Source organism: Amblyomma americanum, chromosome 5 (assembly GCF_052857255.1).
Source record: "Amblyomma americanum isolate KBUSLIRL-KWMA chromosome 5, ASM5285725v1, whole genome shotgun sequence".
NCBI lineage: Eukaryota > Metazoa > Arthropoda > Arachnida > Ixodida > Ixodidae > Amblyomma > Amblyomma americanum.
Genome location: NC_135501.1, coordinates 159,814,639 through 159,840,768, shown reverse-complemented (window position 1 = coordinate 159,840,768; position 26,130 = coordinate 159,814,639). Strand labels below are relative to the sequence as shown.

Sequence of the window (26,130 nt, the reverse complement as noted above, 5' to 3'; positions counted from 1 at the left end):
GTGACACTGAGCCCCTGGCGCCGCCTGGCGATATCATACACCGGCTACCAGCTCCAGTTTTAGGGCGCTGAGGACAGCGCTCTTGTCTTACCGCCATGCTTGGCACCATCGCGTGTGGATCCCAGCTGGTACTTGCCCCACTTAACACTTTTCTTCAGTTTCCTGTGTGCCTTAGAGGTGTGTAAACATGCCTCTGGAATCATTCTAGGCTATATACGACAACCATGTCCGTCACACTGTGGAATTACCATCAAACGCGTTCATTCAGATCCCGTGTCCATCGCTATTCATCCAAGTCACTGGCCCGTATTTTGAACTGCAGCCCTCAGTCACCGCTTAAGGCACTCTTTGCAGTGCTCTGTAGTGTCGCATCTTCGCGTATAGCATGTTTACGGACTGGCCGATTAAGAGGGATGTCTACCACTGCTATGCGCATTTTCCATATATGATAATTTGTTTGCAGAAATGGTTTACGAGAGCTCGTCTTATGGGTTTCCCCCCATCTTGGCGCCTTTTTTCACGTCTGGCTTTTCTTTTGGCACCCTGTATCAGTATGAGTTTCGAGATTAGTAGTTTCTTATATTTACTTATTTCTCCCCACTGCGTTCACGACCATGTTTGTGGACCAGATGCAGTGCGGAAATTTGTCTAATCCGCTTTTGTGTGCTTTAGTCTTGAGGACTTCCGGAAGCTGTGTGACTAGCTGTTGCTAGTGAAGTGCCAAACGAGTCTTGGAAACACACACATACGCAGACGCACGAATGCATGCACGCGCACGCACACACACAGAAATGCGTTTCCGCTCAATGAGATAAGTAAAGCTTACGCCTTAAAAAAATGCCTGCACTCCGACTCTGCCGTACTAGTGTGCATTTAGCGAGTTCCGCATGAACTGAGCTGGCGCGCTGGTCCTCTCAAAGCTCGAATTACACACAATTGTCAGCATTTTCTTGACTCTGCTTCCGTACTTTCGCCTAGAACTCGAAAAGTACACGCGGCTATCACTAGTACAGTCGAGGCGCAGATAGTGGCCGCAGATATAACGCACGCCCGCCTATTACGATCATTTCCCATGCTACTGTAAAATTACGCATTAGGACAATGGCAGAGTGTCTCAGATACAACGACCAACCGTAACCTGGTAACTTTGTTATAACGATTGAGGCGGCGTCATACTCTGGGCCGTGAAGTTCAAGAACTTGCTCTTTTTTATCTCTCAAGACCAACGATCAAGCACCCTTCTTTGTGAACCTGATCGCTCTGTCTACGTGCCAGTCGCGAGTCTGCGCTTTGTCTGTCGATTTGTGTGCCTCTCGTGCCGTCTTGTTCGCGCAGTTTATACCCTTTCTGAGCTACCAGCAAACGCGGAAAGTAGCGTCTCTCAGCCCCCGCGACACCGCCCCTAACAGAAGATAAAAAGACGCCACTGCAAGTGTGCACAACCGCCGGTCAAGTACGTGCTGATCGCCTACTAGGTCGATCACTGCCTTCATATGTACCGGCGTTCCACAACAATGGAAGACGAAGCCGAAGCAACTGCGCGTGATGATGGATGAAATGACGACAGCCATTCGAGGGGAAGTTTGAATGCGCTGCTGGCCACGCAATTGAGCAGAGAGAGGAATGCAAAACGAGCGCTCCTGATGAGAAACTTTTTCGCCTGCCCAGTCAGCTAAACCTTTTGTGCTGCTGCTGAGCAAATAGTGCCAGATAGCAGACAGTGGTGCCGATACATTCTGTGCGCACGTCCGCTGCGCTGCTTTCTTCGCTGCATGTGCCTCGAGATGATACGAGATGCTGTCGAAAACAGGTGCGATCAGACACATACCCTGCGGCTAGGAGCCCCTTTGACGGGCAGGTTCGGGCCCGGAGGTTACCAAGACTAACATGCTGGCCTAATGCTATCGCATTGTCCTCACGTGATGTAATTAAGTATCCGTGTAATCTTTATGCCGTCTTCCAGTTTCAGATCCGGAGAGGCTTTCGAATCCTCGAAGAAGCAAGATGATTAGGAAGTCTAGAGAGCATACCGCTGTCCAACCAGAACTCAGAATTTGCATACAAATCTGCCGTTGAAACTGCCTCATCGATTTCACGAAGGATAAATTCGCTCGAAACCTTTTATTGGAATGAGACATTACTGAGTCATCACGCACAGAAAAAAGAATAGTGGCGGAAAAACTATGAAGACGTTGTTCATGAAATTTCGGTTTTTTTTCTTATGTAGTTGTGCAGTCGGCCGAAGTGGCCGCCGGCCTCTCTCTTCGACACGGAAGGAGCACCGCTTTAATCATGCCCATACCGCTCAGCATGTCTTACAGCGCGGAGAGCGCTGTAATAAGGTTGTGCACGAAGACATTCTAGTGGTTTTTTTTATAAATTTCATGGCCTTTGCCTCCCGGAAAAAAGAATCGCGCGGGTATTTCGATACTGTAAGAAACGAAATGAACCGTTTCTAAAGCCGCTCCATAGTTTAGGCAATATGCTTTGTGGTAAATGGTTGGTAAAAAGTTTGTATACTATTGTCGTCTAATTAAATGGGCGAGATTCTCAAATCAACTCGATTTGCACAGCGCAGGAGGGAAAGATACGTTGCGGTTTTTACCCAAATAAACTAATGCATTTTTTGAAATCGTTTAGTTAACGGTGGTGAAACGCGCTGTTTATTGCTCTCCTTATTTTGGATGATTGCTTTTTAAATTGATGTCATAAATATGGGACATTTTTCTATTTATTACAGATAAGAGTTATAGCTTTACTTTAAGCATGCGGTACCGCATTCAACTATGGAATCTACAGCCTCAGCCATGAGACCTTAATTACTTAGGGATTGAGTTTTATTTCTATCATTACCTTATTTGTTCACCACAATTTAACTTTTTTATTAAAGTCAGTTCGATGGCAACCACATGCAACCCATGAGGCTGTCACTGACCTGCCGTGGCTGGTAGGTGGCAACGTGTAGAAACTTAACACACCCTCTGAATTTAAGAGAGAAGACGAAGGGAGAAGTGCGAGATGGAAGAGAGAGATTGTGAGATTAACCGAAATGGCTACCACAGCTATGCAAGCTTCCGCCTAATAATGAGCTAAGCCGGTGAGATTAGCTTTAGAATTTTTGTTACAGGCATATAACAAATATTTGGTGGCACAATGTGGCGCGACCGTCAGTTGCCACAGAAGCGCATCAAACTCAAACGCTATGACACTTCAGTGTGAAAAGCACGTAACCAATTAGATAAAAGTGCGTGCTTAAAATTCTTACACACAATAGAATAAAACACAGCACATGTGCAATACCAATAAGGAATGTTAAATGTGCTACCCTTAAAAACAGAATAGACATAAAGCCAGTGAAACTTCACACATTAATTGAAACGGGCTTGTTCTCAAGAAGCCGCCTAAAAATTGGAAGTGACACTTCGCGTTAAGAGTATGACGCCTTAGTGTAATGTGTTCATTCCCATGCATGTAGTATTAGTAGTTGTGGTTTATTAAAATATTAATAAAAAGGAAGGATAAGATCTCTGCTAGCCCCGGCATCTGCCATCGATACTGATGCACCCTAGCTGGGGCAGCGCAAATAAAGGACAGCAGGCAGAATGGAGAAATGAAATGAAAAAAAGGTGAGGGGACAGGAAGGGAGGATAGGGGGAGAGGTAATATATACAAAAGCTATTTACGCAATAAGAAATGTGTACAGGTGGCGCGTGAGATTTGTTCATAATAAAGCAACCCATGTATGCAGGAGGTCATTCTCAACTTTGCATTCATAGATAATAGGTGCCCTCATACGCCTCCTGGCACAGTGGTACAACGGTTAAGCAATACGCCACTGCTCTGCTTTGGCAGGTGTTCCCAGCCGTGGGCTCTGTGCGGTCGAGGTTGTGGTGATACCGCAAGGTCACGTGAGCTAGGTGGCCCACCTCTCTCTTAGGCTGGCCTCTGGACACCACCTGCCAGAGCCACGTCCGTGATTTTTCGCTGACAGCGCCTACACAGACGCATACAACGCTGACACCGGATTTTCTGGTGAATGTAGTCTTCAAAGCTGTCTAGTTAATAAAATTCGTATTGAGGAATTTCTTTGTACGGCGGATAACAGCAGAGATTACTATATTGTTGATTTTGTCTCTTGGCGCGTATCACTTTGAATTCTTCTTTCACGGTTATTTTCAGAGCTTTTATCTGCGTCTCATCTCGGCTTTACACGAGCGCCTTGAGAAACCAGTCTAATCATGGGTAAGTAAATCTTTTGCCACTTGCACGGTGAAGCAGCAGCATGTGCAGGAGAAGCAACAATTTTTTGTTTCCGAGTAGTTCGGAAAGCGGACTCGCACACAAAGAAATCTGACGGCACAGTATTTGACTCGCAATTATTGATATAGAAAAATAGGGACAACAAATACACACAGTATAAATAACACGAAAATAGGAAATATCCTTTAACCGCGTTCAGAACTAACACTGGCTGGGACGGGAAGGGTGGTAAAAAGAAGGCAGAAGCAGCAAAGGAATGACTCATATTGTAGGTTTGGTCTCCAATCAGTTGTCCAAATAAACTACATGGAGGACGAGGTGGACACAGGTGACATGCGCTTTATTTTCAGCTTTGAATACCGTTTTGATTTTAAACCCATCAACAGCGTAGAAGGATTACTTTGGCCCAGCGGTGAAATATATTCATATTTCGTTAATATAAGGGCGCAAACCCACTGAAGCGTGACTTTGTTTGATGCCCCAGAGAATCGACCTTCATATAATTAGAACGTGCAAGTCCAGCCTGGGCTGTGAACCCCCAGCACGACCCTTAGGTTTATTTCTAGAACGCGTTCTTTGGGCATGGAATAAATTGTGCCATCTACTCCTTTTGATTGCGCCTTTCTTTCGACGGAAAAACTGGTAGGCTTTTTAACATAGTTAAATCGATAAGACGTGCAAAATCGCCTACTGTGGAGAGTTGGAACTCTTTGAATGGCAACATTCGTGCAATATCAATTTCTGATTTTGCGTCGGCAATTGAGTAGTAGCATTGTATGATGTTGTGTGCAGCGTGTATATTTGTTATCCTTGTCATGTGCCCTTTTATGCGTGGAAATGTACCACATCTTATGTACCCACTCCTGCTATAGCCTCTAGGTAGGGGCCGCAGGATTTTCAAAAAAATTAATAAAATGTGTGATAGCCTGATTGGCCCTCGGTTTAGCTTTCTGAGTTATCGGCACTTCTAGCGACATTGGGCTCAGGTTAAGCTCTGATCTAAGTTATGCTGGTCTGATCTTTTCGCGCCGCATATAGTAGAAGTTATGGGGACAGTGATGTGGACTGTACAGCGCGAGAGTCTGTTGCAGTTTAACGCTAGGCGTTATCGGCTGTGGCGATAGCATAGCGCTCGCATGCAGTGGCCCCGTGTAGCCGCGGGCTGGAGACCCTATCGCGGCAATAGTCTATTTATGCACGGGCTGTTGCATGCTAGGATTGGCCAAGATCACCCTCTAGGTCGCCCTCTCATTGGCTGCAGCTTGCGCAACGCTCCTCCGAATTAACCCGAGCTTACCCGAGTTACTCCGAGGCTTCACACAAGATTCTTGAGTGGGACCGTGTTAAGTGGTGCCTTCGTACTAAAATGTTGGCATGATTGCGGACTTAAAACAATCTTTGAGCGCTCTTACTCAAAATAAGACTTTAACGCCCCATCCCAATACGGATGGGACGTCCCAAAGATCCCCGCCGTCCTCACTGAGCTGTTCTTGAGGCGATAAATCTAGACCAACTTGCCCATTTTTCAGCCGTTTGACCAAATATTTTCGCATCTGTGTGGACCAATGAAAGTTTTCACAAAGATTGAACTGGTGATAAATGTGACGATCATGCTTTGCCTTTTTCACAGTTGAAGAGTCGCAAATGTCTGCAATGTCTGGTAAGTGTCACTTTTCTCTCAAGACTAACAAGTCGCGCTAGTTGGTAATTCATGTATCCACTAGTGTCTGCCCATCCAAATTTCTTTGTTTTTGCGGTGTTTTTCTTCGTAACTCATCTTTTCTCTCGACAGCTAATTCTCAATAGCTCCTCTATGGAGAGGTTTCAGTTAGGAAAACATACTTCGTTTAGTTTTAATGAGGAATGGTGTGCTGGGGTAGGACTCCGTGCGAGCGGATCCTGTTGCCAGTCTTAGTTAAGCGGATTACTCTATTACCTACCACTACACTTCAAAAAGCTCCACACTGTTCAATGCTCGTCTATGTAGCAACTGCAATGTCCCGCCTTCTTCCTCGAATACCGATAATCTGAGGGACGAGCAAGAAAATTATGCGCGCTTTCTAGTCTCGAATCCATGCTGGATGCCCTACAGTCCATTGTCTAGATAAAAGCTTGATGACCATAGAAAGGTCCTAAAAGAATGCAATAGCAATAAATTTATAGTGCGCACTACAACGCCTTGTCCCATTGGTAATTTGGTAACCTCCGCATCCGGGCAGTGGAGAGATATTTTAACGGTACAATAAGTAATAACGACCATAATGCAAAGGAAGCTTCAACAATCTTGTAAAATCTTCCTAGTTAGACAACTACATGCCCTGAGCTTTGTATCCAAAAATTGAAGGCTTCAAAAATTAGGCTTGTTTTATCTGCATTCTTTAGAGTACCCCGTCAAGTTTTTACTCCTTTATTTCAAGCCTACTTTCAGCGGGCGGATTCAAAAAGGAATCAGTTGCCCCAAAAAGTGTTTATTGTTACTCGACATAGCTATGAAGGCTTGCTAACGTAAATAAAATGAAGCTATAACAGCTGCGAGGAGTCGCAAAGCTTGGGCGGTAAAAAGTTTGGAAGAGGTGCCGTCTTGCTTAGATTTTTTTACTGAGAAACACACAAAAAATTGCGTCAAATCTCGGAGCCTTGGTTGATTGCGGCCGCTCACCTACGCGGATAGCGAGTGTAACTTTGGCTGTTTAAAGCCGCCCTGGAGCATCCATCTAGCATAAGAAATGAGCCTACCCACACGTTAGATATCTTGTCAAGAACATGTAAACCAATTTGTTGCCTAATAAAAAAAACTGAGCGGCGAAAGCGTATGGAAGCGAGACGCATTTAAAGCCAAATAAAAGGGTGCATTTGCCTGTCTCTTTTGCTTTCTCATCGCGCAGTTTTATTACTCTGAAGGTGTGAACCCACTAGCGCGCTGGAATGTTTTGAGGAAGGGATTTATTTATTCATTATGATTTATTTATTACAATAATAGCGCACCGTTGCCTCAACCTATCGCGCGCCACATACACTAGACAACGCCCAACTTCCGTCGGAATTAGGCATGCTCGGGTTGTGAACGCCTTAAAATTCTTGCCTTCATCTACCCAGCAGGTATACGTATATGTGTCATAACGACTATCGATTGAGGTGTTTTCAAGTGTCAAACTTACGTCATGCAGATACTACAGACAATATATACACAATATCGTGACCACGAGATGAGCCAACGCTACTTTAGAAGGCCCACCAATCACGTGTGCTAAGATAGGAAAGTCCTGTCTAATTTCAGGGGAAATAAAAGCAAGGAAAAAGAATGAGTCATGATTAGGTCAAGGCTGACGTTTTACTGGGCAGGGCCAGTGACTGCGCATCCAGCTTTGAACGTGCTGGGTAAGAACGAAATGTGCTAAAAAGGCAGAGGGTAACTTTTGATTCCTGAGAACTCCTCTTGTTATTCCCAGTTGTCTTTTCTACGACTATTACAAGCAGCGCCCAACTAAAAAAAAAAACGCTTACGCGAGAACTTTTTTTATTTAACCTTCGTTTCTATTCAAATCGTGGTATTAGGTTTTTTCCCTAACTTGCCTTCGTTTTCTCTGCAAACGTTCACCCTTTGCTGCCCTTGCTCATTTAATGGTGATACTGTAAAATGCTATTCAGAGGAGTCTTTTGTTATAGTAATGACAACGCCTTTTTTTTCTTCCAGGACTCAGCCAGTTCTCAGGTAAGTATTTATGAAAGCAGTGTTTTCCTTGTAATGCCCCACCTTCACGTTGCGACCGGTTCCTGCTCATCAAAACTCATCACGTAAAACTATACATTCAAGTGAAACAAAAACAATGTCAGAAAAAAAGAATAAGCATGCGCAGGACTCGTCTCTTTTGGGGAGAACCTCCTTCATGTTGGCGAGCGCTCGTACCTTTTTTCTTTGTATACCTAATGACTAATATGACACCCAAAAACAATATACTGTGTTAAAATTCTGAACAACGTTCTTTTTGTTCTGATCGCCAAAATCTTGTCTTTCATCTAAAGCCTTTAGGATGTCAGGTGCCCTGTATCGATGGTTGCCGATCTGCCGGAAATCTTAAGTTTGCGTACCGCTTCTTTGTTAAATGGGTCGGTTATTAAACTTAAACAGATTAAACTTAAATGAGGGTTGGGCTGCTATCTAGTGATCGTATTGGAAGCCGTATCATTTTCCGACTCTTCAGGAGTTATCAGTAAGGTGATAGTCCGGGCGAGAGCGCCTTGCAATGGTGGCCAGGTAAGCAAAGCGACTCACATGCGTACCAAAAGGAACTAGAACGCGCTTAAGCATTTATTACCTCTCGTAGATATGGTACCAACGCACATGGTCCTCTCATTTCTCAGGTCTTTAAAACCTTTAACAAATTCGACCGCACTTTTCATTCCTAGCATCGGCAAAGTGTTTAGAAACGCAGAAAAATATATTTTAGTCATATTTTCGCTGTAACGCTGTCGACTCCTAAACGTTATGATATATGAAAGCTATGAGGTAGAAACAAATGGTGCGAAGAAGTCTAATAAAAACTTCAATTGCTGTTAACATTTCCGAATATTACAATTTACCCCTTAAGCGAATACAAGGCGCACCGCGCATGTACGAACAAACGCTCATTGCGGTAATGTTTACGTTTGAACCTTCAATGCAAATTGGAACCATTCTGATGGCTTCTTTCACGCACTCATTTTCTGCGTCGAAATGTTCAAATCTTCACTTGTCTTACTGTACCGGTGGGGATACAGCATAGCTCTACTGAGCTGCCAAGCAGACGTTCCACGTAGTAATCAGAGCTCATGTTTTTTTTTTTTTCCAGGAGCCAGCCAGATGTCGAGTAAGTACTTCGGGAATAAGTACGTTTTTCCTAATGCTGCACTAGCATGATCCGGCCTGCTCCAAGACGCCCACAACTCTAAACCGAAATAAGGGGCAAGCAAAAGAGAAATTCATTTGTTTGGTGGAGAATGTTGTGTATGTGGCTGAAGGTTCAATTCTTTTCTTGTCTTCGCAAAAGAACAGCACGCCTTCATTGAAGCATTGTATTACAAATCTATCGGAAAATTTAATTTGTGCTTAACTCCAATATCGTAGTTAATGCCTTTAGTAACATACCCTTCATGAGTTACTTTTACAACTTAAGCTGCACACCATTGGTGGTTATGTATTATGTTCGTAGTTGATGGTTCTAGTTGACCTAAGCAGGACAGATGGGCGGTTTTGTCTGGAATTGAAAACGAGATATATTGAAACTTTCTAGAGTATTCCATCAGAGTGATTCTATTAGCACTCGGGTGTCTCATTCCATACGGACACTAAACTTGCTTACTTTACAAAATCCTCAGATCGGGCAATTCAAAATTTTGCACAAAATATTCGCAGATAAAATTGTAGGTTCAGCAGCAATGCAGGGAGCCAGGCCGTCCTTTTCTTACCTAATTACAAAAACCTATGCTGTCATCTAGTGATCACTGTCAGTGTCGTATTCTCCTGCGCCTGTTAAGAAGTTCTCAATAAGGAGGGAGTTTGTGTGAGAAACTTTTGCAGTGGCAGTCAAGCTAGGAAAAGGGATTCACATGCGTTTCAGTGAGTGGCAAAACACTGTTATGCATTGATCGTGACAACCCACATATATGAACGCGAACTAAAGCGATTAGGTGCCTCTCACTCATGCGTTCGAGGAGATGGTAATTTTCTTTCTATTGTACTTTCCCAACACACAGTAAAAATCAGAACAATTTCAATCATATAACCGGCAAAAAATTGTTGCCTCGAAATTATTTAAAAACCTAAATATTTCACCCCAGGTCATGGGAGGATAATGTTCCCACACACTAAGAACCAGGTTTCAGTTGTTACAAATTCTGATGTGCCAAAAGAGGGCTTTGAGTGGGTTTAACTTACTATCAGCCACGCGGTCGCCTTGATGTGTCCGCCATCGCAGAACGACCTTCGCACAGTTGCGACTCATATGCATTCGCTAATGCTTATGTGTTCACTGGACTGTGTAATCTTACGTAGATAATAAAAAAGTCCACTGGATTTGTAATGAGACGACCACTTCTTGCATGAACATCATTTCTGGACACTTTGCCTAGCCCCTCACTCTCATTAGAAGTCCTTACTCTGCCTTTTTTGTCTTTCACAGCCATCGGTCAAAGTCGCTTTGAGTGAGTATGCATATTAATTTCTTCACACCGCATCGACACGGAGCATCTGTTCTCACTCTCAAATAGCTTTTGACATCTAAAGTTGATGCCCCTCCAAAGGTAGTCTGCTGTGTAAGGAACGCAGCTCAGCATCCCATTTCTGCTGCAATGTCTCACAAAGCATGCGAAACATTCCAGATTCAGAGCATAAAGAGCTCCTTTAGCTATGTAGAACCTCTTTTTATTTGATAGTTTTTTTCAGTATGTCTTGTGCCTCACAGGCGACGTTTTTTACTTCGTGCAATGAATGCCAAGAATATACCACGACTCACTGATTTGTATCAGCACCGCTTTATTGACTGTGTGGTGCAGTAGAGCCCAAAATCACGTTGTCTCGGCAATGCGGGACAGTCAGATGTAGAAGCACCAGGCGCCTATATTGCTTCTCAAAATTCATTTACTCTGCGAATAAAGTAGGAGCTCTTACCTACGAATCAACAATCGATTTATGCAACATCTCCCACATAAAACAATATGCTGATTATTATTCTGACGAGCTATGTCTGCTATCATAGAAGAAACGTTTTAGGATACCAGCAGTTCCTTACATGACGAGCCTTAAATTATGCGCAACAGGTGGGAAATCTTAGCCACTGGATTAGCGAGTATGATCTAACCATTCACACGTTCCGCTCTGTTCCATCTATCCTGTCAGTTATCGGCGGCCGCGCCGATTGTGATTTCACGACGTTAGCGAAAAATTTGCACCCCCTAGCCCAAGGTGAAGTTCGAGAATTGAAAATAATTGACTGTTCGGAAATTGTTGCCATCATATTGAGCATCCTTATGCGGAATTTCGATGGTGCTCACTATCAGACCAGTAGCATTAGTAAAAATCTTCATTTGGCCTTGGGATCTAAGTGTTTGTAACTTTTTATGTAGGCGTCTGCGATTATCTTCTTCCGACTGCTTTTAAAATTTTGTGTCATTTTCCTTTTATACCTTTCTTGAAAACGATTTGTGAACTTTTGAGACGAACTTGATCTCGTTATGTAGTCCCTGCGGAGGATTCCCCTGGTTAAAAAAGATTTCATAGTGGTGAACGCTATTATTCGTAGGCATATTCAAAAAATGCCGCCGTATTGTAGGAAGCCGTTAGTTCTGAACGCTACGACACACCTCGTGCAACCTGGAATCCACCAATTTGGCCTCGCGCATTCGTGCTGACAGAGCGCACAAATAATTCTTTTTACAACGCTAAACAACCATTATTATGCTTTTTTGGGCAATAATCCCCAGGCGCGCGGCTTTGCCGCTTCCCCTTCACTAATACATTTATTACTAGCTGTGGAAGCGAACGCTGTCCTAAAAACGTCGTTTGCCAGGGAGGCTTAAAAGGAAAGCGGCTGACGGGAAAGAATAAATGAAATCCCAATCCTGTTCGCATCTTTTTTGCTTTTGATTTCAAATGCTCTCTATGAGGATTCCGCATACGTTGTGCGGAACATATGAAATTCATGAAGTCATAAACGTACCCCGTATTTGTCACGATATTACGACGTCACTTCCGTATGTGATCATGACGAACGACACTCCAGGATGCATCTGCACATATGGCACTGATGGCATGAAATAGCCATTGATGTATTATTTGTTATCAATATTTCTGAGTCTCCCAATTTCTTATAGGTACAGTATTTAAAAATTTGCCGCTTCATGTTTCGTTTGAGCGCCAATGAAGTCTACGCAGTGCAATAAAGCGGCAGTATCGGACAGGTGTTGATGTGGGCAAGATAGTCAGTATTGTCTGTTTTCATTTATGAACGCCGTTAAGGCGGTCGACAACGGAGACTACGCAAAAGAGGAAGATGCGCTCATCATTGCTCAGCAAATTTCTTGCTTTCATAACAGTGTTGCTTTAAGCGGTATCCTAGCACACTGCCTGTACTCTTTATTACGGCTATTACGCTATTACGCTTGTATTATGGGTGACTGTATTTGATTTGGGCGCTCAGTGGCAGTTTCAATAAGCGGCACTCGTTTTGTTTAGAATTGAATAGTTGTTTTTGTGCACTACGATTTCTTCTTTCTTTCCTTAGCAAGCATTGTGTTCAACAATGCACACTTATCCTCTGTCCTAACTTCTTGGTCAATGTGATGGTTCAAGCGCCCATCGCCCAGCGAGGCGGCCAGGGAGCCGTCGTACGTTTTTGTTTCATTTCTTTGAATAAAAGAAATATGAAACATGTAGCGTTGACTGTCCATTTAGGAACTTCCTGAATTATTAAGGTTATGGTCAACTAAAAAGACTAACAATAAAATAAGGCACTGATGTTGACAAACGACAGAGCGTAACAACGCCAGTCTTCCTCCTTTGCGTACTCTTCGTTGCCGAACGCCTTACCGGCGTTCATTATATGAAAACAGACAATACTGACTATTTTGCCCACATCAACACCTGTCCGATACTGCCGCTTTATTGCATTGCGTTGACTTATATGGCGCATTTAAATACTGTACCTAAAATAAAGTTTGAGGCTCACAAATATTGATAACAAATAATACATAAATGGCTATTTCATGCCATTCTATTTCGTGCCATGCTCCCTGGCCGCCTCGCTGGGCGATGGGCGCTTGAACCATCACAATGACCAAGAAGTTAGAACAGAGGATAAGTGTGCATTGTTGAACGCAATACTTGCTCAGGAAAGAAAGAAGAAATCATAGTGCACAAAAACAACTAGTTAATTCTAAACAAAACGACACCCGCTTATTGCAACTGCCACTGAGCGCCCAAATCAAGTACACTCACCCATAATACAAGCGTAATAGCAAAATAAAATAAAAGGGCCGTAATGAAGAGTACAGGCAGTTTCCTAGGGTACAACTTAAAGCAACACTGTTATGAAAGCAACAAATTTGCAGAACAATGATGCGATATAAGTCGTTTACTTAGAGTATATGATTAAGCTGCCCTTTAAAAGCAGTCGCCCTTTTGGTGGGCCATCATTAGAGAGATGACTCTAGTTAGCTTTCCAGGTGTACAACACGAGGTTAGGCCAGCAGTCGCTGAATTCACTATCATTAACCCTCACTAACTACTGTCGAAACCAAAACAGTCTTCAAGTGTCGTGAATTGCCCTTTGGAACTGGAAGCACCACGTGAATTTCAAAATTCCTTTATTAAAGAGCGACACAAACTGCAAAAACGTACAGAATTAGTGAGTCTTAGCATGTAGCGGTTACGACCTGATTGGTGCATTTTGTGCTTCCACCAAACAGAGAGGACAAAAACGCACTCTGCTTGGTAGGAAACGTGGTTCTCTCCCCGACACCTCACCGTTGGGTTCGTATTCGCAGAGACGGCAGAGACCAGGACAGCAAGCAGGTCTTGTGCGCCATCGTTGGATGCTGCTTGCTACTGCTCGTCGTCGGCGTCGTGCTCTCCGTCTTCGTCACCAGCGAGAGCGGTCAGTACAAACTAGCGCTGATTTCCTGAAAACACTTCGAGGCAAGCCAGGGTTTAGGTCGAACCTTACCACACAACGAGCTGCGGTTGGAAACAAATTATTCAACGCACAGTTTCTATTTTGCCTCATGCGAAATTCAGTGACACACGTTTGCGGTGGTAAGCATAAAATCGTACATTTCTAGCACCTTTTGAAGCGAAAAGCTTCACTACACAAGGTACAGCAGTCTTGGGCTAGGCAGCACAACGAGCTTGAACGACCTTCAGCCTAACCAAGGATAGCCGTGTAGACCATATGCGGTAGAGTTATGGTTTCGAACCCCTGACTTTGACCTATGACCCTTAGTTGACCTTTGACATCTGACCTTAAATTAACTTCTGACCTTTGACCTTAAGAACGTTCGATGGGGTGATGTGAAGCCACGGGATGACATCCGATGGGGGTGTCGTAATACCATGCGATACCACGTCATATTCTTCTAGTTGATAGCTCAAAGCGGGCAGCGCTGCTATTTCTACGTTGCAGTGATGTCACACGTGACGTCTCGCAAAACAGACTACTTTGTTTCGTCCTCTGCGTGCTGCCATTGCGCCTCACAGTAGTGTTGTACGAGACATCCCCGAGTGCACACAATGCAGCTTTAAGGGGTGTTACGCCAAAAGCTTCCCCAGTGCCAACTCCGCACAACTGAACAACGTACCCCTGACAGCTGTCCCGATGAAGCAAAGCAAGGAGGATCCTTGCACTTATCTTATAATCTCGCGCATGTATTTCGACGACAAATTATCCCACCTCGATAAGAGCTCGAACTCCAGGAGGTAAAGACGAAAAAGTGATAGCCGCTTACACTACTATCTTGTCTTTTCCCCTGATCCCTCTTCCCAGCTTCAAGTGCCGCCTAGATCGGTAATCACGGGCGCTGCAGCATCGAAAAAATCTGTAAAAAAATTCTCCTGCTTGTGGCTACAGCCACTCTCTGCGAATGCAGCTGACTATGCGCAGCTACTTATTGCGTTTACTGCTACTACAGGAATTACTTGAGCGCTCTTCAGTCTCACGACTGTACATCGTGGTCCTCATACGAGAGATGTCCTCCTGTCTTTCGTAAACGGTCGCAGCTCTTAAAGAGGAAAACATATTCTCTAGAACGCTTAAGATGGGTTTTCTGGACGCGTTGCTCTCTGACGACACTACATCCAGTGATAAAACTTCGTTTGAAACCGGGGGGGGGGGGGATACGTGATATTGGAGTCCCTTTGTTTTTGTCTTACTGGCGGCAGCTTGCAGTTCGGGCTTTCTAAGAATGGGCGCAATAGCAATACCGAAAAGCATGCTGAAAACTTATAAGCTAGGGTTCCAAGAAAAAATTGCAGGGAATAAGCACACGAAAACAACAAGCGCCATTTCAACGATCTACAAGTACGTGCATAGCCAATAATTGTGTTAGGACAACCACAGAACTCTTGTATTGCGATGAGCAATAGGTGGTGAGTGTCACTCGAGAGGCTTGTTTTTAATAACGTGTGTTGCAATCACTTCATGTTGCAATTTAGCACTTGTTCCAAGTACTAGAATTATTGCTGTACTGAGTCTCTTTCAATTAAGTAATGTGAAAATTGTTTTGAGCAAAATTTATTCATAAAAATATCAAAACTACTAAAATATGATGGCAGCTGATAGTAAATTTTCTACGACACTCATAGATAAATTTGAAATGCAGCGCGTACTCAACAAGAAGCAAAAGACGAGCCAAGCAGGCCTGTTTGATGACGTTTGTCTAGGCAAGGTATTCACTCTTTTAATGAGAACAACAGCCCTTTTTGAGACAAACTATCAGCGTCCGAAATCATGTCCTGTTTGCAGCTGGTATGGTTTAATTATGCACAGGCTGACCATGGCAATTAACTCTCGCAAATTACTGCTAACCGATTCCCTTTACGTCTGCTGCTTGATCTTGATTCCAGTGCGCTTCTAATGGCCTTCTATCGGGGCAAAATGTAATACACGCAGGAGTCGACATCTCCGACGAGCCTGAGGACAGCAGCAGCAGTGGTGGCGGCGGAGGCGGCGGCGGCGGAGGAGGCTCTCGACCTTCTTTTCCTTCTCCTCCCCTTATCATTGTCGTCGGGACAACCCAGGCAGGGGCAACGGGCGGGCCTATGACCAGTGGAGACTCAACGACTGAAAGCGCAACACTGCCGCCTGGTACTGCGCCCACAATAATTACGATGCCTACAATGACAATGGTGACAACGATACTAACGATGCCACCGATAACAATGACTACGACAACAACTACGACTACAACAACAACAACGACAACGACTACTACGACGACAACAACGACTACTACGACGACAACAACGACAACAACGACCACTACGACTACAACAACCACCCCCGAAGGTAGGCATCATTGGTGTCTAGTAGGGCGCCGTAATGGAGCATGCTCACATGTCGGCTTCGGATAGTGTATATGTTTATATATACTGTTGGATGCAAAATAAGATGCATGGTACCCGTTGCGCTTATGCCGCTGCTCCTACGACGCCAATCGCCAGTTTGCGAAGTCAAGTGCCCCACACCTGAATGAGCAAATGACCAAGCTCTATAAACGGTCACATCCTCACCTTTGTCGACAACAGGCGGCGCAGAGGAGGAGCGTAACATTAAAATGTGATCCAAACGCCTGCACCAGATTTCTTCCTAAGACTATGATTGTAACAGTGGACGATCGTTAATAGACGCACGACATTAAAATTTAATTCCGGACGTTTCTTATTGCGCTATTGGCTGTCAGTGCCAACCATGTGGCTGTTCAACTGAGTTTCCTGAAACCGATATGAAAGATAGTGATCCCAGTTAATGATATCAAGAGTGACAGCAGGTGTGTATGGGCTGCTTACATTACACCGGTTAACAATGTTTTCTTTCCGTATGCCGTTTCAATTCTTCGGAAGTTTCCGAATTTTTCTTAGTATTTTACGTGGAAATATTTCCTTGTTAGATTCTCCTTTTTGAATATACACGACGTATATCTCAGCGTGGGTCAAGCCTGCCGCCATCAGGGCGTTTCGGTCTTTTGCGGTTTGTTCCATAACCCGAAGGTCGCTTTTACTGCGACCAGATTATTGAATGTCCAGGTTCATAGCCGAAGCTGTGGTCGTTAAAGCCGGGTGTTTTGAGGAATGTTGAGGGGAAATCGCGACCTGCACAACTTGCGCTCCCATCATTCTACAATCACAATCCCACTAATGTCGCGGGGATTGTTCTTTCTCTGCTTGTCAGAGGCCAACGGAGATTCTGACGGGAATGATCGGAAAACGGGGTTCAATAGCTTCGAGCTAGGCGTCAGATTGTGTCCCCTCCCCCCTATGCCAGCTCGCATTGTTAGGAGGGGGATCTATTGCCCTCACTACTGCCATAAATTCTCGGCTGACCCTTACAAAGTTTTATTTACACAGTCTATAGACTGTCCATAAACTGTCCATAGACTTCTGTCTATAATGTCTATTGGCTATCTATAAACAAACCTTAGAGAACAGTCTACAGGCAATACAAATGCTACAGACAGTCTATAGACAATCTATAGATTTATTGCGATACTAAACTTTTGTCTATAAACAGTCTATAGAATATGAATAGAGATATATATCGGAAGGTAATAAAGTATATAAGAAGTTTATAGACTGTCTATAGACCATTTTATAAGGGATCGAACGCGCAATGTCGCACATATACAAACTGGGTCCTCGTGCCTTAGATAAAATGGATACCAGGTTTAGCTGACTGATGACAGGCTTTCATAGCTCCTTTCTTTAGTGAGTTTCCGCGTGTTAGCTTACCCAGGAAAATTCAGGTCAAAATTTAAAGCTTTTCTTTGCGTGAAGGTGATGCTTTGCTTCCGAAACGAAAAGAAAATTTAGTGAAGACGCAAAGCCAATCTGCGCCATCATATCAAGTGAGGACTGCCTAGGATAAGTGTTTGGGCAGAATTTGTTCAAGGTTCGGCTTTGGCAACAAAATGTTTATCACGGGCGCTTATAGAAAAAGCTGTGCAGGGCAAGCCGTGCACGATACTAAAGCGTGTGAACTGAAGTAAGTTTCTTGAAGCTTCGAAGACCGAAAAGGTCGCCATAAAAACTATGCCTCGAAAAACTAAAGCCTGTAGCAATCACTAGATGTTGTTTATCATAAAAAAAGCCTTCTGTAAACTACTTGATGGGTAGGTGTTTACTCTCGGCTGAAAGGAAGAATTTTCGCCCTCAAGCTTTAGGTGAAAAGCAATTTAATGGGTCTTGTGTGAGCTGCAAATACAGCTAATATGACTTAATAGATTACGTATGACGAAATCATAGGCTTAATCATTGTGAAAATACAAGAGGTATGCTCTGCCTCATAATGGAGAGCAAGTGCTAGCAATAAATGCATTGCAGGAAAGGCGCAGAGATTTCTAGCGGGCTAATAATTGTTGGCTTCCACATTCGGGCCTTGGCCATTTCTTTCTGATTTAGAAACGGCCGGCTTCCTTAACCCGCCTGAGTTCTTCGACCGGCAACGTGCGCAAATTCACCCTCGATGGTTTTGCGATTTACGGAGCCGCTCCTGGGTGGCTCACTGGCAGCTCCTTACTTTTATTAATCCTGGCCAGTGATCGGAACTTCTATCTCACATTTTTCTATGAGGCGCGGCACAGGGCTTGCCAGCTGCTAACCATCTTTAGTAGAATTCGTGGCGCTGAACGAATAGATCAAGGACGAAGAAGGCATTGATTTCCAACACATAACGCTAGAGGCTACCAGTTGAACACGTAGCGTTTGAAGTTGAGGCCATGGCCGAGCGTGGCTTAGAGTCCTTGGAAACAAAGCTGCCCGGTAATCGCCAGCGCCGATTATAACATCGCTTTACAAGATTATACCATCATATTCCTCCCACTGGGTGGTGTATAATTGTATAGATTATTTCTAATGGATACTATTGGGAACGAAAATTAAGGAATGTTTCGGATAGGTGGTGCATTGTGTTGACGCGCATGTTCGGCTGAAGTTACAGCGAGGTTTCAGAATAATGTTGTCATTTTTGTTATCTGCATAAGCAATTTTTCATAGAAATGGTTTTTGGAAACACCAGCGTCCCATACAGCTCTTTTTATCGTCCTTTCTTTTATGACAATACCCACAGACTTCAAGAAGTAGCGCATTCAGCATCATGGCAACGGAAGGACAGTTGTATTAGTGTCGATGAGTGCTTGCCTTGCCACTGCGTCCGCATTGACGTTTCCACTCGCAGATTATGCTGTGCTATTTGTTAGTAGCTTTAGAAAATTCTTCAGTGCTTCTTATACCAGCCTAGCATTGCAAGGTACTGAACAGGCACTGTCAAGGTATTTTAATGCGGGCTTTGAAACCAGAAGAGGTATCCACATGCGGAGAATGTGTCCCGATTGTGTGAACGGCGGGGACGAATAAAATGCACAAATCTCGGCAGTCAATGGTGCGGATTGTTTGTTTCAGTTTACACACTCATGAAGTCAGTTTCGTACTTAGAAATGGCGGTGTAGATATTCGATGCTAGAGCTTTCAATAACGCATGTTAGTAGCCTGAACACCCACGTACCTCTGGAAAATCCGTAAATGCTTAGCAGTAGATATATTAACGTCGTGCATTCAATTATCCTTTTCCCCGACAATTGTATCAGATTAGGCACAAGGAGCCCATGCAGCGCCCGTTCTATTCGCTTTATACAATACCTAAGTTGTCACAAGCTGACGATGGCATTGAAACACTCTATATATGAACTAAGACGTGATCCTAGGTTTGGACAGAATGGCAGTTGAAATATGTTTTAGCGCTTAATATGCCTTTTCTTTACAAATTTTTTCATGCCGTTTCACGCCCAGTCACAGTCGAGGGCGTAATGAAAAGAAAGAGCGGAATATTTTCAACACTTATTTATTGCAAAGCACACTAATTTAATCAAGCAAAAGAGTTCAGGCAGAGCGCAGTGAAGCGCGCGGGCGGCTTCTACATTTCACCTTCGTAGAAACAAGGCGGAGGGGCCGCAATCTGGTCCCCTGTCCTCGGCTTTAGCTTCCTCTACCTCAAACTACTGAGCCAACGTGGAGAGGGGCTTATGCCCATAGCTCCTATACGAACCGCTTCGCACTGGTGAGGAAATGCCGGCGGTAGTGTACACGGGAAACCGGTTATAGCGTGCTATAGTGATTCGAGGGGGGATTCCCCAGTTTTCAGAAACCAGAGCTGAAAGCACGACCCGCTCCGACTCGGTCCGTTAGTATTGCCTTATTTATAGGCTTAAAGCGCTTGAGAGCCCACCTGGTATTGATGAGAATCTCTAGAGATAATTCTACGAACTTCAACGTTAAGCAACAAGAACATTCCGTTCCTTATTGACCATCTATATAATGTGACCGCTATCGAAAGACACATCTGCTTGGCCTACTTTGCGTTATATCCTGATTCGAAGCCACAATGACTTCGTTTTATAAACAGCACTTCATATAGAAACACTGCATAATATAGTTGTGATTAATACTGTATGTGCACCTTTTGATTTCCGCCTCTAGATCAAATACCTGACTTTGGCCATATTTTCTCTCTTCTTGCCGCCTAACTTTTGCAGTTAAAGAACTCGTCTGCACAGTGGGGCAAACGGCATCCATCCCGAACATGTACCCAGGCGACGGAGTCTGCACGTACATTTATTACACGAATGTCTTCATCAGCGGCGACGTGCTGGCGCCCACCGACGTTTTAACGAGTTTTAATGTATTCAAGAAAGTCCTCGCTGGGTACAACAGGACCAAAGGAGGCCTTTCGTTCGACGTTAGGTGAGTCACGTAAAACAGGGAGTTTAGGCTGGAAGGTGCAATCATAAAATTGCTGCTTCGGGCGGTTTGACAGGTCCGCTGCAAGGAAGATTCTCTTTCAGCTGTGTTATCGCTGCAATCGAAGACCTCCTTGCAACAATTGGCATTGCGGAGTCATTTTTACACAGTGACAGTGACACACAGTAATCGAATCGTTGGCGTGCAAGGAAATATTTTGCTGTCTCTAAGAATCGGCGTTGTGAAGTACCGCCAGGATTAATTTATTTATTTATTCAGCACACGCCAAGGGTATTACATTCGTATGTGTGTGTTGGGCGGGGGGGGGGGGGGGCAGTGTAAAAACCATATACAATGGACATAATTAACAAGCAAAGGAACAATAAACAGGCTCGGTATAACATGGAAAAATACTTAAGCACCAGAGTGTAAATAAGAAAGCAGGCGATAAAAAACAAGGTAATACAAATTATGAGTTTAAAGTGACCGATTAGGCACAACGGAAATGAAAAATAACACAGTGTACGTATTAGGCATGAAAAGAACCGGGGGTAATCGCAAGAGTACAGCAAATTAAAAAAACATTAAAAAATGACGAACATTTCAAACATTTCAAATGCCAACGCCGCTGCAGATGGGAGCAAGAAATACGGAGGCATCAGATTCAATGGCTATGTGCGGTAATAAATTGTTCCACTCTATATTAGTGAGTATTATGAATGACTTAAATGCAGATGAACGACACGCGATGCGTTTAACTTTGTGCGGATGGTCGAGCCGCGGAAAAAAAGGCTGATGGGGATTGGAAAAAATCGTGGTGAAGCGATGGATGGTGATACAGTTCATGAAAAAGTGCTAACAAAAGAGTAAGCTGGGCTAGTTGGTACATTCTTCGCATGGAAACAGCGCAGCAGACGGGGCTTTCTTGGTCCCGTCTGCTGCGCTATTTCCATGGAAAGGAAAAGTGCTAGTCGTGATAGTTTACGGCGGTAAGACAAGTCTTCCAATTCTAAACGAAAACAATATTTTTTCTCTATCGTTAGATTCGTTCTCGTGACAGATTATACAGTCGTTGAAAACTGAGCTTTTAAACGCTACAAATGGCAGGTGAAGTGCACGTGTTCCCAACAGTGCCATTTTATATTTACAGACGGCGGTGTAAAGGTAGTTATAGGCCGCGCTGTGGAATACATGACTGTATTCCAATGTCGCAGAAGAGATCGCTTCTTCTGTTGCTCAGTTGGAAAAACACATCACGCGGCACGCAGAGTTCGGGTTTCATGCTTGCAGGACTCGGCGCACAAAAACGAAGCACAAGAGCATGGTCGATGACGACTCCGTCGTCAGCGCTCCGTCCTGTCGTCGCTTTTGTTCTTGTGCTTCGTTTTTGAGCGCTGAGTCCAACAAGCATGGAATCAAACCAACTAGCCTAACAACAAGTGTTGCGCCAATCAACTTGTCCACTCTTAAAAACAATGAGCCTTGTAATACACCCTTCAGCTTTTTATAACTTTAAGCAATCGCTTGCATTACTGAAAACCAAATGAGTCACTCACTTGTATGCTGATAACGCCATGGAAAACTTTTAACTACTCAATGCTCTTGAAACTCTTCGAATGAAAAATAAAAGTACAGATAAAAGTGGAAAAGAAATGTAAGTTTACACTTTGAGAAAATTTTTAAACCCGCACATGCTGCAACATTACACAATAACTCACATTCTTTTTGGACTCTTGGTCAAGCCAGAATAACAAGCTGTGCGCTTACTTCCGAGCTTGTCGTCATTATGTTTTTGTCTAAAATGATGCAGAATCAAAATAAAAGAATTTTTCTTGGCTCCGCTTGATAATTTGTTTAGTTGAGCTGAAAAAAGGCATTCGTTGTCTACGGTAAAGGTTGACAGATTTCACTCTAGGCTCTTTGCCTGCATTGAATCGCGTAATTTTTCCACCGGAGTGCAGTCGTTTTGAAAATGTACTTTCGGTTTTCGCTGAGGACTTACAAAACATGGGTAAGTTTGCTTACGCCGCGTATTTCTCTTAATTGGCTGTCGACAACAGTCTACTGAAAGGGCTGTGTTCTAAACACTTTGACAATCGGGAGGGCAGGGGTCATAAACAGGAGGCATATGTTGAATGAACCTTTCGCGCGCTAAATTTAGCGGAAATTATTTTCAAGCTTCTTTTCCAGCCACCACCCCAGCTGGCACTTTTCTAGAGGTGCTACCACGGGGAAGACACAACTGGCAACGAATTATTTAAGCACATCACCAGAGAACGCGCCAATGAACATGTCTGAATTACCATCGCAGGCGCAGTATTCAAAGCCACTGATGGAATCACGGCTACAGTAATGTTTTGCATCGCTAGATATATGGTTTATAGTTCATGGGGTTTAACGTCCCAAAGCGACTCAGGCTATGAGGGACGCCGTAGGGAAGCGCTCCGGAAACACAATGCTTTAAAATTGGCCTAATTGCTGCAGAATGCAGGATTCATCACTTCGATAATTTCAGTATAAATAGCACCATATTCAAGTTCATGAGCTCGTAAACTTGTCATAAATTAACGTCAAGTAAGAAATCATTGGTATAGACCGGGATCGTGAAGAAGAAAATAGTGGGACCATACTCTGTTCACCCAGCCTATATTTCATGAGAAGCAAATTACTAAATCCAGTTCGTACTCTACCATGCCATGTTAAATGCAATTGTGCTGCCTAAATTATCCTAGAGTTCACCGACATAGCGTTCTGAATTTACCATTAGCTTCTTCGAGATGTCATTAGAGATGGTGTACATTTATTAGGAAAGCCTATCTTCCGTAAAAAGTGCAATGTGATGCTTTAACAGCTGGTCTTTCCTCTTGAACTGTTCCTTTAAACGAACTTATTCCCGTGCATCAAAAGAAATGACGTGAGCCCCGAATGGCTTCCTTCTAGAATCTTCCTCTTGAATGAACTCAAAAGAAAGAGACACACCCGGCAGGTGAATCATATTTTATCATTCGCTTATAGAATGCCCTGATAATCATTCAATCCCGGAAACTAAAGCGATATGCGAAAAAAAAATGTAACGCAAATTGGGTGCTTTTTTTTTTAACAAAGCCCCAGGTGACTGAGTAGAAAGCTCCGTGAAGCATGTTCACATAAACAAAATGCGGGCACACGTCAAGCACACAAAACAATTATTCATCGAGAGCAATGTTATTGCGATTGTTAGTGGCTATTCGTTGATGAAGTAACAATGGAAGGAAAAGATGTTGCTAGCCGCGGCATCTGCCATCGAAACCTGAAGCACCTGAGCTGCGACTAGCGGGAATAAAAGGAGAGGGAGAGGGAAAGAAATGGGGAGAGCGATAGTAGTGTTCTTAAAGTCGAATTTAGATCGGTTTTAAGCTCGACGCAAACTATTTGTAAGCATTATTAAAGGAAGAAAGAAAGAAATCTCACAATACTGAACACAACTCGAGTTTGAATTCTGCTCTCATCAATGCAAACTCGCCCAAGGCTGCAATGAAAGAGATACAAAAGGAAAATATATGCGTAAAACATACAACAAGAAAATAATATAAGATAGAAAACTGTACGTTGAGGTCTGACCTGTTGTTTGATAAGCGTGCAGAGCAATGTACCGCTAAGAACAGATGGCGTCAATCAGCCCCTAATTGACAGAGGAATGTTTGATAGCTGAACACTCTTGTGGCAGTGCATTTGTTCGGCGTTATGCGTGCAACCTGCTTGTTTTGGCGTCGCGTCGCCTGTGCCGCTGAAAAAGGCTGCTGCTCGAAAATTCGCACAATGTTAATTGCTTGTTTCCTTTGTCGGGTCGGAGGAGTGGAACTGGAAACATCAAGAATCCGGCACTGAGGTAGTGTGGCGAAGCTGCGTATTCGTAATAACCTTAATGAAGCATCATCAGCGTCCGTTATGGCAAAGACATGTCGCATTCAGACCGGTGTTTATGTTGTTAAAACCAGACCTTAATATCGCAGATTGAATTAATATTCTTAAGCGTTACTCGACTTCGGACATGTGTGTTGACTGTTAGGCTAACCGAATCGTAAACGCCAACCGGGGTCAGCAGTAAATCATGGAGGGTAACGGAGACCCCACTTGGCACGCTGTCGCACGGCGCTGTAACGCGAACTACAGATATGCCGTCTGGCGGTATCCAAAACAATGACTGGCATATGCGCGTGTTCAAAAATAATGACGCATTTGCCCACGCCAGTGAATCCCGAATTGCAGTGCAATCACAGAATTTGCTGGCTGTGATGCTACAATAATGTGAATAGTTTTCAGCTCGACTTTGTGAGTGCGCTTCAATAACGCTCCAAATTATATCCATCCCGTGTCCAGACTTAGGAACAATGTGGTCAACGGCATCCATAAAAATGCCATTGCATTTACCGCCAGTGTTTTGATCGACGCGAAATGGGCGTGCCGAAGTGGCAGCGCACGATGTTTTTTTCAAGTGGTAAAGTACCTGGATACACCACAGTAGAAATAAGTTTGTGGGCGTAAGCGAACCAGATGTATGCGTACAATATTAGCTGCATCATAGCGCACCCAAGTGAGTTGCGACAACTAACTGTGATCGTTTCTTCCTACTCAGGTACACTACGGCAAACGTCATCCGAACTAAAGCATCACTTCTGAGAGCGCTGCAGACAGGAAACATCTTACATTACGGGTTTCTTACCCTGATTGCGCCCATAACGAAGCTCGAACAGTGGGTAAACAAAGCCAAGGACATTTTCTTGGTAAGCTTTCTAGAACCTGTGAACACATCGTTGTAAACACCGCTGTTCTCAGGTGCTGCGAACACTACAGAAGCATTGATGCAAACTCGATTTTTTTTGCTGGCGTCGTGAACGAGATTTGCTACAGCGATGAAGCAGCATCAGTAAGAGTGTATCTAGTTAGCAAACCAAACAGGCTAAACCTAATGCCATTTAAATCGAGAAGCTTCAGGACAGATATTGGCTAACGAGTGTGAAGCGTAAAAGAGAGCAGGTCATCCATACCTAACTCTCTTTTGGAAAAAAAATGATCTAAAAATTCATTTAGAAACAAACAATAAGAGTTTGAACGCATTCTCTGGAATTAATGTTTTTGTGCTCACAAATATTCACAATTTCCTTTGAGCCTGGTGTAGAAATTTGAGTTCACTAGATGTGTGTTATATTTGCTGTTAACCTGGACCAATAATAAAAAAACTAAATATGTCACAGTTTCTGCTAGACTTCGACATTTATTATTCAGGCAGAAAATATCAAAATCGTTGCCATTGTATAAAGAAATGGCACTGTGCCACTCGTGGAAAAACGATCGGCTTGTGTCTGGTACGTACTACTGAGAAGCGTACAAACCTCGCGCTTAGCTGTGAAAAC

The 26,130-nt window shown here is 43.7% G+C and overlaps 1 protein-coding gene across 2 annotated transcripts in view; it reads left to right on the top strand.

Moving 5' to 3' along the window:
• Nucleotides 1-26,130, top strand: part of LOC144132859 (uncharacterized) — a 41,569-nt gene that overhangs the window by 2,153 nt on the left and 13,286 nt on the right. For both annotated transcript variants that reach the window (XM_077665563.1, XM_077665562.1), the window contains exons 2-10: nt 4,180-4,242; nt 5,891-5,920; nt 7,955-7,972; nt 9,090-9,107; nt 10,419-10,440; nt 13,780-13,889; nt 15,900-16,295; nt 20,533-20,740; nt 25,353-25,500. In XM_077665563.1, the coding sequence (XP_077521689.1) occupies nt 4,239-4,242; nt 5,891-5,920; nt 7,955-7,972; nt 9,090-9,107; nt 10,419-10,440; nt 13,780-13,889; nt 15,900-16,295; nt 20,533-20,740; nt 25,353-25,500 (954 nt within the window). In that variant the 5' untranslated portion in view covers nt 4,180-4,238. The remainder of the gene's footprint in view (nt 1-4,179; nt 4,243-5,890; nt 5,921-7,954; nt 7,973-9,089; nt 9,108-10,418; nt 10,441-13,779; nt 13,890-15,899; nt 16,296-20,532; nt 20,741-25,352; nt 25,501-26,130) is intronic.